Here is a 14,601-nt window from a genome sequence, read left to right on the forward strand (position 1 = left end):
ACATCATCCTGCACACCATTGAAGTGCAGTATCAATAGACACATTTTGAGTGGAGGGGGGACCTTTAAGATATTTCTGAAGGCGTGTGAATGCAGAAAATGTGTGAGAGTGCGGGAGCCCCTGCACTGCAGGGACAAGCAGAAACTTATAGGAACTTTTCAGCACTTGACACGTTCACACTGCTGACTAACTGGTTTTTACCATCCATGCATTTGACCATATGTGTTTTTGTGTCAGATGGGTAATTTGCTAGATAAAGAAAAACAAAGCTAAAGTAATAAAGAGAGGTAACGTGCTTGGGTTTCAATCAAATTAAGATAGAGTGAACAATTGGTAGAATTCATTTGTAAGATACTTATAGTAAATGATCTAAGTACAAAGATCCTCTCAAGCAGTAGGTGTAGGGGTACCAGGGGAAACAGTTATAATTTTAAACCTAATTTAGGACCACTAAAACTTCTTGTGCACAGTTAGTTCTGTGAATTCTCACTATATATTCATGACTTCCTGAAATAAACAACTCAATGAGTCAATGAGTTTATCAGTGCAATCAGCAGAGATGTACTAGCTTTAGATTGTTTGCTGTTCAAACAGTTTACCCAAATAGTTGATTTGTCTTGTTTGATGTTCAATGTGTTTATTTCAGAGGTGGTGACCTGCTTCAATAATCCTCTCACTGTCATTGTCATGTAAACTTTCCTAAGAACGCAGCAGCAGCTGAGCATCGTCTGGTGTTGAGGAGAGCTGGGCTTTAAGTGCCCCATTCACACAGTAATACAGCATCATTTTAAAAGAGTCTGAATTTGGTTCCCTTTGAACTGTAAGAATCAAATAGAGATTTGAGTCCCTATAGCTCCCAAATGATCTGTGAATTCTCTGTGCTTTTGTGACAGAGGTATGTGTATATTGGGGAAACAGTTCGGCAACATTCATCATCAGCAGTGTACCTTTTTGTTGGGGATGAACCAAAGAAAAAAACCAAGAGAGCCACAGGTTTGTGAGAGATCAGTTGTTGTCTTTTTCAGACAGATATTTAAAATAACATGTATTTATGTGTATTCTTTACACTAAGTTTTCACCCTTTTCAGACCGTTATGGAAAAATCCCAGAGATGCAAAGTAACAAGTTCAGCAACAATAGTTTATATCTCTAAAAGTTACCTTAGTGTATATTAGCAGCAACTCTTATTCTGATTTGGGGCTTTTTTTTAGGCTTTTTTAAAGATATATATATATATAACTTTGTGGCCGGATCAGCACCACCTTCCAGATATATGAACATAAAACTGGATTTATTTAAATTTGAGACTTTATATTTTTATATTTCATACACTTTGCAATACAGGCCCCTAAAGGAACCATCTAAGCCCTGAAGGGAGAGTTTTTGTTGGTGTATCTGAGGAGGACGAGACTAATGAATTGGGGAAGAGCCTCACTCGTATATACCCTGGCAGTGATGTGATGCCCCTCCCCTGGAGATCAGAGGAGAATCTGATAATAGGCTGCTATCTGTGCGTTATGGCCACACAGAGAGAGCGCCTCTCCTCTCAGAGCATCCTCCTCCTCCTCATGACTCAGGCTTTACTTTTACTCCGACATGCTGTCCTGTGCTGCTATGGACTCAGATGAGAAGGCTACTTCGCGCATTGATGTTGCCTAAGTTTTTATCGCTGAAATTATTCGCTTGAACTTGATTTTCAAACGAAAACAGGAGGCATTTTCCCTTGGTAAGTTTATATATTTGTATTTTTAGATAAAAATGAATACCTTTGAATGCATGCCACTTTGATTAAACACTTGATCATTTTAAAATTGAAATAGAATATACATGGCAACTGTAATCGCTCCAAAATACACCTTAAATAATTTGAAATGATTTACAGGCAATTGAGCCACATTTGATTGTATACACATCTTTTTTTTTAACGTATTTTCTTTTATTTGGATAGGATATTTCACATTTGTTTTTTTTCCTCGTTTTCTCACGCCGAACTGTCTGATCTAACCAACATCACAGGTTTCTTCAAACGGAAACATAATTGGCTATTTCTCTATTTCACGTTGGGTATCCCGTTGGGACACAGAGTCGTTTCAGAATTGAATGAATGCAAATTCATTATCTCTGAATAATAAGTTAGGATTAACAGCATCCTGTCTATTATCTAGAAAGTCACTACATTTTTACATTTATTTGTGTGTTGATAAAATAATAAATACGGATCTGAAAGCGTTTCGTAATTAGCCTATGTGTGATTATCTTGTAAAATATGAAAAGCCATTATAAGAACAATTTGAGTTACTACAATGTTTGCGGTTCAAATTGAACATTTCAAATGTTGCACTAATTTCAAGAAGAGCTTTCACTTCAGATTTATATTACAAAGTTACTCCACCAAAATTGTATAATTTGTCGTAAGATTAACGAGAAATCTCGAGGAGGTTAACCACCTGAAAGTATCATAATTTATTTTTGATTTGGTCTGTTAGTTAGTTAGTTAGCTTACATATAGGCCTATTTGTTATGGTTGTATTTGAACTATTGACTTTAGTGGCCACGACAGCTTATTTTATTACCTTTAATTATATCAACAATTTTCATCTGATTTAAAAAAAAAGAAGACAAATAACTAAAGGAGAAATAGAAACGGAGGTCTATGGTAAATATGACGTAGGCTACTTTAAAGTCAGTGATTTGTTATAGACAATAAAATGATCAGTTCAAGTTTTGAACCACACCCTGAATCACCCAGGAAGAAGTGATAATGGCTTTCCTTTGAAGACGGATTACTATTTTGTTCGTCTATGCTTATTATGGCACCAGTTTAAGGCCTTTCAAGTTATGGTAAACCAGGTAACCGACCCCACTAACTTCATGGGCTGCTATTAACTGCATGTCATATGTTTCTGTCTTCAGACTGGTGTGGATGCTCGCATGAGACTCCTGGAAAAAAGAACCATCTCACCTGGGATCGAAGTAAGAAACTAATCTCTAATACAAGGCAACAAACCAGTCATGCTCGGCGCTGAAGGGGAGAGCAGCAGCTTCTCCTCTAAGGAGGCAGCCGGGGACAGGCGCAAGTCTCCGGCTGTAGAGGCGGAGGACCCGGCGGCTGGCAGCAGATACACAGAGCACGGGATGGGTGCAGACCGTTCATACTACCTCCATTCTACTGTTTCTAAACAAAGTCCAGAAACACCGAGTCCCTGCTCTTTTATCCCTTACACCCCCAGTGGGACGGTGTACACCCCGTCCAGCGCCACCAGGTACCCCTCATCTCTCCACCTGGGCTCCGTGCTGCCTCCCGCGGGGTTTCCCCCCTCCTCCGGCCGCAGTCACTTCAGCCCGGCTTACCAGCTCGGGCAGAGCCCCGGCTGCCTCTACCCGCCCTACGCCAGCTCCGGCTCGGCTCTGAGCAACCTGAATCTACCCACCACAGGCCCGGGGATGAGGGCCCAGGTTTACCTCTGCAACCGGCCGCTGTGGCTCAAGTTCCACCGGCACCAGACCGAGATGATAATCACCAAGCAGGGCAGGTGAGATGGAGGGTCAGGAGGGTGTATCTTTAGTGATTTTCATAGGGATTTAGTGCCGTGTCTATTCATGAATAATATCTTTATTTGCTCGGAAACAAGGAGATGTTTTTGTTATGCTAAAACTTTCTGTAATTTGTTGTATTTTGCTGTGTGTCTGCAGACGGATGTTTCCGTTTCTCAGTTTTAACATAGCTGGTCTCAACCTGACGGCGCACTACAACGTGTTTGTGGAGGTGGTGCTGGCGGACCCTAACCACTGGAGATTTCAGGGTGGCAAGTGGGTGACCTGTGGGAAGGCAGACAACAGCAGCCAAGGTACTGAAACTGTTTTTCAACATTTCCTTTAGTTCGATGTTGAATTGATGTTCGTGTTGGGTTATACATTAAGGGCTAACTATCTCGTTTCAATTATAAAAATAAAAACTTTGGAAATAAGTGAAACGGGGAAATAAAATATTTCTTATTTGAAAAAAAATAATTTCATTCAAGGTAGTTTTGAAATAAGGTGTGCAAAATCACGTATTAAAAAAATTAAATTCTTTCTCTTTATTTATTTATTTCAGGAAACAAAGTGTACATCCACCCAGAGTCTCCAAACACCGGGGCACACTGGATGAGACAAGAGATCTCCTTCAGCAAACTGAAACTCACGAACAACAAAGGAACAAATATCAATACTTCACAGGTATGGCAAATAAAAAAATACAGAAATAAATTCCCTCCCGAATATTAAAATAATTAGTTATGAAATGTATTTTTAATACATCTTAAAGTAAAACAAATATCTATTAATAATGCGGTGCATGCAAACCATTTAAGTTGGGAAAAAAACCATAGCACACTCGGGTGTATTTTAAAACTATGAAAAACTTTTATTTTTTTAAACGTCATTATTTGTGTTTGGTAGAAAATTAATTTGCGTAATTAGGCCAAACCATTTGTAGATTATATATTGGTTATTGTAATGGTTTGTATGGTGTTTACATGCAGATGGTTGTCCTGCAATCGCTGCATAAGTACCAGCCCAGGCTGCACATCGTGGAGGTGATGGAGGACGGGGTGGAGGACATCAGCAGTGAGGGGAAGACTCAGAGCTTCACCTTCCCAGAGAACCAGTTTATAGCTGTGACTGCCTACCAGAACACTGATGTAAGCATTAAAACAAACACACTTCTGTGTATTTCTATAGAAAGTTATTATTGCTTCGACTAAAATCCCTGTTTTACAACAATGTATTTGTTCTGCTCTACCAGTGTATTTGTAAATTCCCTTATTAAAATTCAACATTGGATGACATGTTCTAATGTTAACATTATGTTTCTGTGTAGAAATGTAACTGCATGATGCTTCTTTACATTTTTCTCTGCTAATCTTCACATATAAATATTAATTGTATCCTTCCATTTTGCTTTGTTATAGATCACACAGCTGAAAATTGATCACAACCCCTTTGCCAAAGGATTCAGAGACAATTACGATTCGTGAGTATTTTTACTTTATTTGATACACAATAAATGAATTACAAACTGAATGTAAAAATACAATGTTTACAACATAGGGCTTTCAGTTTTTTATTGCATCAAACTCTGTTGTAAATGGTTTCTTAAATTTGCCAACTTTTTTTGTTGTTTCATGGGAGTTTGCCAACTCATTTTGAAAGATGTTTTTTTTACCCAGACACTGCCCTTCCTTGACCTCAAGTTCATACGTACATATATTTTCCAGGATGTACGCAGCCCCAGAGAACGACCGCCTCACACCATCTCCTACCAGCTCTCCCCGTGTACACCAGATTGTCCCTGGGGCCCGGTACGCCATGCAGCCCCTCTTCCAGGACCAATTTGTCAATAACCTCCCTCAGAATCGCTACTACAACAGCGAGAGAGCGGTGCCGCAGACAAACAGCCTCCTCTCACCTCAGGCAGAGGACGCCACTTCGCAGAGGTGGTTTGTCACCTCCATGCAGCAAGGGGGAAGCGGCACTAGCACCAGCAACAAGCTAGATCTGACACCCTATGATGGGGAATACTCAAGCTCCCTGCTTCCCTATGGTATCAAATCCCTATCCATGCAAACATCCCACGCTCTCAGCTACTACCCAGACTCTCCCTTCACCACCATGTCTGCAGGCTGGGGGTCCCGAGCAGCATACCAGAGGAAGGTTTCTCCAAGCCTGCCTTGGTCCCCTAGGCCCAGCACCACCACTGGTTTTTCAGAAGACTTAGACAAAGTTAAAGCACAGATAGAAGAGGAGGTGAACGGCAGTGCACGCCTGATCTCCTCCTGGACAGAGACTCAGCCATCAACTCTGTCCTTAGACAAGGCAGATTCGTACTCAACGGCATGCAAACGAAGGCGCTTGTCTCTCAATGGCCCCATCACAGAGGACTCAAGCTCTGACATCAAGTGTGAGGACTTGGCCTCTGCTGCCATCAACAGTAGCTCCTATATCAAAGACGCCCCCTCATCCAAAGGCATGGCAGCTTACTATTCCTTTTACACAAACCCTTGAATGGTTTCTCTCTGAAATGTTTTTCCTCTCATTTTGGCTGTTCTTCATCTGCCACCTTAAATGAGAATAGATAATATTTTGCTTTTCATATGTGGACAGTCAGAGTTTGTCTCGGTAGTGATACATGTTGTGATAATATATATATTTTTTTCCTTTTGTGGTAAGACAGAAAAAGTTCATATGACATACAGTAAAAGGTTAAAGGGCATGGGAGGCACAATAAGCGTCCCGTGTTAGCGTGTTCTATCTATTCTGTCCTTCTGTTTACCTGAACAATATATTTTATCGCCACCTCATTTATGTAACTCTGTATTTTAAGTTTTGAAAGTGCCAAAGCATTTTTTAGGTTTTTCAGTGTGCATTCATTACTGTATCTGCCTTTACACTGATGATATGTGTTTACAAATTATTTATTGGAGGCCTGTGAATATGACATTCGTGCACACATAATATGCTGTACCTTCATTACAATGTTCGGATATTTGATAATAAAAGGCATATGTGTTCTACTGAGTATCTGAATGGTTCATTGTGTCTGTTTGAATACAATACCCTTTATGTATTATGGGGTATTATACACATTTGTTTAAAACATGAATAAACAAAATCTACATTTAAATTGGTTTATTGCACATAAAGAAGCGGCACATGCAAAGGAGTGTGATTGTGTGTAAATCCAATTAAATTAATTTAACCAATGAGGCTTGTATTTATTTTTTGTTAAATGTTTTAACAAATGCATAGCCCCAATTCAATTCAAGTTCAATTAGGTCCTGGTGGTTGAAGTGATACGAAGCACAACTTCATGCCCATTTGAAAAGCATGATTTGTTTCCGTGGACTCTGTCGCACTCTAGTGGCATTTTATTGTAATCACAGCTACAAAAATCAATCAATACAGCCTGTTGATTTGACAGGTCCCTTAGTGAATTCAACATTAAAATTCGGTTATTTCTCAATTTCAATCTATACTAAAACTATACTCTACAGTCGAACAATGGAGGATTTAAATTTGTTCCACTTTTTTTCTTTTCTTTTTAATATCTCATGTCTTTTCTGTATATTGCAACCTGCAGGCTATATTTGACTCAATCTGAAAGCTTCTGGCTTCTGATTCTGAGCCTTTGTGATAAACAGGAAAAGGACACAATGGGCTTCCGAAAGAACGAACTAACACAAAAATGCACTTTTTGGAATACTGCTTCTCATAGTCTGTCCAGAGTACTTCGACAGTGTAAATTGAGGGTGTAAAACTCAATTAATAGCCTCAGTGTGCTTATCGTTCATAGTTCAATCTGTCCGGAAAACGAGCCATTTCCATCCCCGCCTGTTTTGGGGCTTGTGCTGAAACCTGGCAACCCGTAGCAGCCAGCATAGAGTCAACGAAGAGTTGACAGGAACAACATCATTGCTTCGTGCACACATTTTTTATGGATTACCTCACTAACAAGAAAAGCCTCTGTTCATTGTGCTAGCGAGTGACAGCTAATCCACAAGTTAAGGTCTACCACGGCGAGATGTACCGTCTGTGTAAGTCTGAATACTTGTTACTCATTGTTTACTGTGAGTTTATCAACTGTGCTAGCTAAGTTGGCTAGCAGTGCAGTTAGCTTGCTAGCAGGTCCGCTATCGTATGCACTGACGTTAGCCAACGCAGACACTGGCGTCATGATGTTTTTATGTTTATGATTAACATCCAGCTAGCGAGGAGTATTGTGGTTGAAACAAGCCCTTTCAACAAACGGAATGGTTTGCAGCTAACGTTATCTAAGGTCAGTTGACTGGTTGTTGTTGTCATTAACCAGAAATGTAACAACGCGTTATCACGCACTGTTCATTAACACAACACGCTGCTGTCGGAGCTAGCGAAAATGGTAAACACTACACAACATGGGGAAAGGCCTGCATGGAGGACTTTAGTGACAAGTGGCACTACGCAGACACACTGTTACATTTTAATGTCATGTTAGTGTCCTTAGCTGATTATGTTTTATAGCTATTGTTAGGTGCTTGTGGGCGCTGTCATGGAGCATGGGTTGTCTCAATTGTCAGATATGTAATTCGTTATTTGTAGAGTTACCTTATCTGTGTTGCCATCTATGAGGTTATATAACTGTGTTCAAAGATCAGGTGTTTACAAGTGTTCCCCTAGGTGGGACATGTTCTGTTAGTCTTAATGTGAGTGTTTATGATGTCATGGCATCACATGGCACAAGCTTGGCACATATGTATTGATGCAAGGCAAGTAACCTTGTTATAACTTTTGTTTTAGTGACTTATACTTGTGTTAGTGGTGTTTGTAAGTTAGGTGTTTTAAGTTATACGAATGAACAGTTCCTATTGCAAGGATGGCTGAAGATGATGTCATATACTAAAATGGCAATGTATTAACACATATTAATTAACCCTAGTTTATATATTTGTTTTGTCCAAACCATATGATGTAAGTCACATGGCATCACAGATAACATCTCCCGAAAGTGTTATTAAAATTAAACCACACCTCTCTAAATAAGTTTTAAAAAACTGAAAATGTGGATTTTGAATTGAGTCACAGGAAATTTAAATAAAACACCGTGACTTTGAGAAACTTGATGGAAAATGTATAATATTTTTAATGTATAAACAAATTATCTGCAAATGCACCTATATCAAAACTAAGTAATTAGCCCTACACGTTGAATGCATGAATATGTTATTTTTTCCAAGCCGTTATATTATTATGTTGTTAGAGTGTGATGTAATCGATCCTCAAATTACAGTGAGTAACACTATTCCTGGGAAAAGGTTACAAAAGCTGAAATCCCGCCTTTTCCTATCTCTCACACACACACACACACACACACACACACACACACACACACACACACACACACACACACACACACACACACACACGTTATCCACACTCTTTACTCTGTTTACATAAGCTGCGGAAACATAATCAATTGTCCTGCAATAGGAATGTCAAAAATCGCTAATGGTTTCCTTTGTGATTGTTGCTAACCTAAAGAGAGTTGTGTATGTATACTTTGTAGGTGTTCTCGGGAAGCATTTTTTCCATCTATTGTGCACTTAATTAACAAAGCGTCATTGTGCAGAAGGATTTGCATGGTGATAAGAAATCAGTATGAATTCCTATTATCATTAGGTAGAATATATCATGCTGAAGGGGATGCTTGTGTTCTGTTGATTTGTACTGTAGCACACCAAAAATACATAAAAGCTTCACACCGCCCAAACAGTCATGACCATATGGTGCTCTGGTGGAAGCGAAATGCTGACTCGCTGCGTGTTGTTCTTCAGCTGAGGATATCTTGCTCCACAATGGCTCCTGGCCTCAGTGGGATGGGCAGTATTGGCATGGAGAGGCGGAAGCTCCCGGTGATTGCAAGAGGAAGTCTTGTCCTTCTCTCTGTGTGAGCTTTGTTGGCCCTATGTTTAGTAATTCAAAACAAAAAAATAAAAGGCGAACACAAGGAGGTGGTTTACAGTGCCGTGGGGATGCTGACACAGGGGCTTGTGGCACAGAAGCATGAGCAACCTTGGAGATGCAACTTGTTCTTGTGATTCTGAGGCAGTGGAAGTGATTAATACTCATCGTTCTTTAGGCCTTTTAGGACTCGGACACTGCCATAAAGGAATCCAACTTACTGTTTTTGTTCTTTTCTTTAGGACATTCAGTATGTTGTCCTATTGGACGTGAACAGGTTGAAGACGACTGAAGAGGCTGCTGCGTCAGTCCCACCTTGAAACCACGGTAGAGGAAGAGATGGGAAACATAGCGACAAAGTTCCGTAAGGCTCTCATCAATGGGGATGAGATGCTGGCCTGCCATCTGTATGAGAGCAACCCGCAGTTCAAGGAGGCTCTGGATCCAAACTCCACATACGGAGAGTCCTACCAGCACAACACTCCACTGCACTATGCTGCCCGGCACGCCATGACACGCCTACTCAGGTAAGGATGTGGTCCAGATACAATTATCAAACAAATACATGGGCAAACTGACATATTGTACACATTTAGATTGTCATATATTTGACTGGCTGTGAGAAATGGAAATCCAAGGGTTGATGGATGAGGGGCTAATTTGTTGTGCTCTATATTCTTTGACATCATTTAGAGTATTACAGATATAAAGTGTCCTTTTGAGTACATCACTTATTTTTTAGCACTTTGCTGCTGATCAGCTGATCTGATCTATTACGGTTTTGCTGCATCGTAAGAGAACATTTTTCATGTTTTGCCTCCATACGTCTCTGTCCCATCTGTCTCACCCCATAGCCATCTGTTAGCAGCTCTCAGGAATGCAACACGCTGGGATGAAATAGGATGGGGCTCAACAAGCCTCCCATCCAACAAGCTAACAACCTTGCATGAGTTTTTTTTGTTTTGTTTCCCCACTAATGGGATGCTTGCTGAATTTTGCATTCCTACCTGACTGTAAATAAATGACAAGGGTTTCATACTGTCAGCAGGTAAATGCACACTGAAGTGGAGCCAAACTATACGACTTGATGGATGGATAAAGGGATATTCTGATTATTCCAGTTTCCACGTCAAACACAGAAATGCTGAGACTCTAATGCAAATGTTTTCCTCTTTACTATGCAAAAACGTACAGGGCCACAGGTAGGCTTCCAAACATATAGCAATATAGGGTTATAATCGTAAAACATATTAGGTTACTTTGATGGAAGCACAATAGTACTTTTGAGTGAGTACTTTTCCCAGGGATAGTTCCGATTTTGCGTTCACACCAAAAAGATCTGGAACTAGAACTTTTTTTTGCGAACCTTTTCACCCCTTTTTAGTCCCTGCTAGAGAGCAGGGACTTTCCTGGGGAGAAAAAGGTTCCAATTTCTGATTGGCTGGGCGAATTGCAAACCACGGCCCGTAAAACTCTGAAAAGTTTTTGTGAAGCCGCCATTTTATTTGCTCGCATTAGCATTATTAGCATTAGCATTAGCCCAGCGCACCAACGGAGAGAGACTATCTTATGGCAACACAAAAGAAAATATGGGAGCGGTGGAGATGAGGAGGTGTCGGCGCTTCTGGCGATTTACTCGGAAGGCTTCAGTAGAAGCTGCTGGGAGTCCCAGCAGCTTCTACTGAAGCCAGTCCCCAACTCCGGGGACTTCCGGCCGGGGACTTCGGGGGGCAGTATACGCCGTGAAGTTGTTTGCGGCCTGCCAGTAAACCCAAAGCAGAAGAAGAAGAAGAAGTGACGTCAGCGGCTTCATTTGCCTAATCCTCCCTCAGTGACTTATTCCGGTGTGAACGCGATTTACTAGATAGTTCCAGGAAATGAAAGTTCCGGGGAAAAGTTCCGGGAACTATTTCTGGGAAAAGTACTTGGTGTGAAAGCGCCTATTAATAATAATAAAATGAGAACCATTATGAGTTGGCTTGCCCCAGATATTAGCAGGCAAAGCCATTTCTGGGCCAATCGCAAAACTTTTAATCAACTTTTATTCCTGTCTGTCTTTTTCTTTAAAGGTCTTTTCTTGTGGGCAAAGATGGGAATCCTAACAAGCGTAACGTGCACAATGAGACCTCTCTGCACCTTCTTTGCATGGGGCCTCAGATCCTGACCTCAGAGGGGGCGCTGCAGTCCCGGATCTCACGGCCATACGAAGACAGACATCGTCGGGCTGAAGCTCTACAAATCATCTTGTCATGGACCGGAGCAAAGCTGGACCATGGAGAATACGAGAGGGCTGACGTCAATGCCACGGACAACAAGAAGTACACCTGCCTGCACTACGCTGCTGCCTCAGGCATAAAGATTTGTGTGGAGGTGAGGTCTCAAAGTCCTGTGGACATTTGTCAGTTTGGGCTAATGTTAAATATTCTCAAGTATGACATTTAATGTATAGGTTGAAGACTCCATAGATAGAAACTAAAGAGTCATATAGACAGTAAACCAATTGAGTGGAAAGAAGTCAAAAGGGGACAGAGTAACCATGATTTAACACACATTATTCATTGTCTGCCCTTTTGTTCTCTGAATATTTGCTGATGTGTGTCATTTCGTTCAGGTCCATTGCGTAACGTTTGATCAACGGCTGCTTTGTGAGTTTGAGAAGATGTCATGCAACACTGAACATCTTTATTAATCCCTGGGGCAAGATGCATCTCGTAAAAAAGTCACATGAATTAGGCCATCAGTGTGTTCAGCTGAATATCTACCTCTGAAAGACCTGAGTTTCGTCAAAACTTGTTTAGCTCAAAGCTAAATCTGGCACTGTTACGCTTGACACATTTTTAATGTTTTAAGTGTTCATCACTGTGCATTGTCCCGGCCAAATAAACGATTAAATGAAATGAAAACAACTTTGTTTGGCATATAAAACAAAATGCCATTTGCAGCATGTGAAAAAAGAAAGGCAGAATAAAAAATGGCAGGGTGTACTAGTTTAATACAAAGAGAGAAACCCATATATTTTAAATTAAGCAAAAAGAATTCAGAAGGAATTGAACAAATATTTAGAATATTTAACTTGACAGAACAAGTCATTCAATTTTCCAAAAGTGACTCAGCCTTTGCTAACTGGGGAAAAACGTACTTATTTAGAGTGCAATCCACAGATGGGCCCTGGAACTGAAAATGTGTTAGTAATGAGCAAAAATCAGAGGATAGATCAGAATAATTGGGATTAGCATTCCTCCCATAATTGTGTAGCCTTTTCTTCACCACCAACACAGAATAACTGGTACTCCTTTTTGTCCTTATGGTGTTTCAAACTTTTAGCCCCTGCATATAGTGTGTGCCCCATTTTCAAAGCCAAATATTCCTCTTGTTTCCACTTGCTCAGTTCCTGGTGCAGAGAGAAGCGGATCTGTTTGCAGAGAACGAAGAGCACGAGACTCCATGTGACTGTGCAGAGAAGCAGCACCACAAGGAGCTGGCCCTCTGCCTGGAGTCGCAGATGGTCTTCTCTCTGGCCCCCGAGGCCGAGGGTATAGAGGCAGAGTACGCAGCCCTTGACCGAAGAGAGGTACAGATGAACACACCAAGAGGCACCGTACATTTTATTCAGTCACAGAAAGAGCTGCAACATAGATTATGTTCATTATTTATCAATCTACCTAATATTTCATAGATTAATCAAAATGGTCTATTAATTATCAGAAAAGAGCAAAACATGTTTATCTCAGTGTTCCAAGGTTAATGTCTTTTAAATTGGAAATGTTATGCTAATTCTTACACGTTCATACTTGTATTTCGGGGTCACACTTTTTAATGTCTTGTTTTTCAGTCCAAAACCCAAATATTTTCAGTTCACAATTTCTCTGTCGATTAACTAAATTATAGGACGACGAAAGTGCATCACAGTTTGGCTGTAGTCCAGTGTTACATTTAACACTTGCTTTGATCACACACACACACACACACACACACACACACACACACACACACACACACACACACCACACACACACACACACACACACACACACACACACACACACACACACACACACACACACACACACACACAGTCTGCCATTAGGCATGTGACTCCTATCACCCTCACTCTGTTAGCTCATTGGACCTGGCTCAGTCATGCATCAGCAATTGTCTATATTTGATTTGCTTTTATTTATTGCATTCTCTCCCTCCCTTTTCAACAAATACAACTATCTACTCCCACCCTCATTCCACCCCCCCTTTCTCCTTAATCACACCCTCTGTTGCTCCTTCTGCTCTGTCATTACTTTTCTCTGCTAACCTGCATCCTTACCATCCTTAATCGCATCCTTTCCTCTCTTCCTCCTTTGTATTCCCCTCCTTCCCTCCTCTCTGGTCTCTGTCCCTTTCCCTCTCTAGCTGTACGAGGGTCTGCGGCCTCAGGACATGAGGAGGCTGAAGGACATGCTGATAGTGGAGACAGCCGACATGCTGCAGGCCCCTCTCTTCACTGCAGAGGCTCTGCTACGTGCCCATGGTACTATCACACACACACACACACACACACACACACACCCCTATACAGACACTAACATATGATAGCCTATTGGTCAAAATAAAAGATACTGAAAATCACAATTCAAGTCGATACACTTTTTAAACAAGCACATGCTTTCAAAAACTGTTTCTTTACTGTGTACCCAATTGTCCCACGTAGTTTACCCTCACTAAGCAAACCATATTTCACTGTTTACGAAAAATTCTGTTGGTAAATGTGTATATAGTTATATTGTTTCAAGATTAGAGAAGCCGTATATCGTATAAACTTCATGCTACACTCCAGTGGTTTCCTCGCAGTGAAAAGGGCAAGATGTTAACAGCCTTTGTTATCTCAGAGAATTTCATTTGTATTGCTCTCACTGGAGAGAGTCACTGTCCCAGGCTCTAAATGCTATTTTTGTGGGCTTGTCCTCCGTACCAAATAAGTGAGGAAAAACACTGGTACATTCGAAAAATAGGGTACTTACACATTTCACATTTACTATAAAGAACATTTTCCACATCAGGCTGCTTCATGTAATAGCATAAATATATTTTCTATGCTTGTATTGCTATTTGAAATGAGCTTTGCACAACTCT

General features: G+C 40.7%; 2 protein-coding genes across 3 annotated transcripts in view; both read left to right on the forward strand.

Moving 5' to 3' along the window:
* The first annotated feature begins 1,541 nt into the window (after positions 1–1,541).
* On the forward strand, positions 1,542–6,559 carry eomesb (eomesodermin homolog b). Of its 2 annotated transcripts, none has more exons than XM_034128146.1 (7): positions 1,542–1,726; positions 2,914–3,533; positions 3,694–3,848; positions 4,097–4,218; positions 4,524–4,682; positions 4,953–5,014; positions 5,211–6,559. In XM_034128146.1, exons 2-7 carry the CDS (start codon positions 3,013–3,015, stop codon positions 6,043–6,045), a joined length of 1,854 nt encoding a protein of 617 aa, XP_033984037.1. In that variant the 5' UTR covers positions 1,542–1,726; positions 2,914–3,012; the 3' UTR covers positions 6,046–6,559. The 2 variants fall into 2 exon arrangements, with proteins under 2 accessions (XP_033984037.1, XP_033984038.1); XM_034128147.1 differs by having other exon boundaries at positions 5,259–6,559.
* A 723-nt stretch (positions 6,560–7,282) lies between these two features.
* LOC117480257 (ankyrin repeat and IBR domain-containing protein 1-like) overlaps positions 7,283–14,601 on the forward strand; it is a 32,032-nt gene continuing 24,713 nt past the window's right edge. The window contains exons 1-5 of the mRNA XM_034127514.1: positions 7,283–7,574; positions 9,720–10,004; positions 11,547–11,847; positions 12,866–13,048; positions 13,882–13,999. Coding sequence (XP_033983405.1) covers positions 9,817–10,004; positions 11,547–11,847; positions 12,866–13,048; positions 13,882–13,999 — 790 coding nt within the window. The 5' untranslated portion in view covers positions 7,283–7,574; positions 9,720–9,816. The remainder of the gene's footprint in view (positions 7,575–9,719; positions 10,005–11,546; positions 11,848–12,865; positions 13,049–13,881; positions 14,000–14,601) is intronic.

The sequence above is a fragment of the Trematomus bernacchii genome, unplaced genomic scaffold, assembly GCF_902827165.1.
Source record: "Trematomus bernacchii unplaced genomic scaffold, fTreBer1.1, whole genome shotgun sequence".
Lineage (NCBI taxonomy): Eukaryota > Metazoa > Chordata > Actinopteri > Perciformes > Nototheniidae > Trematomus > Trematomus bernacchii.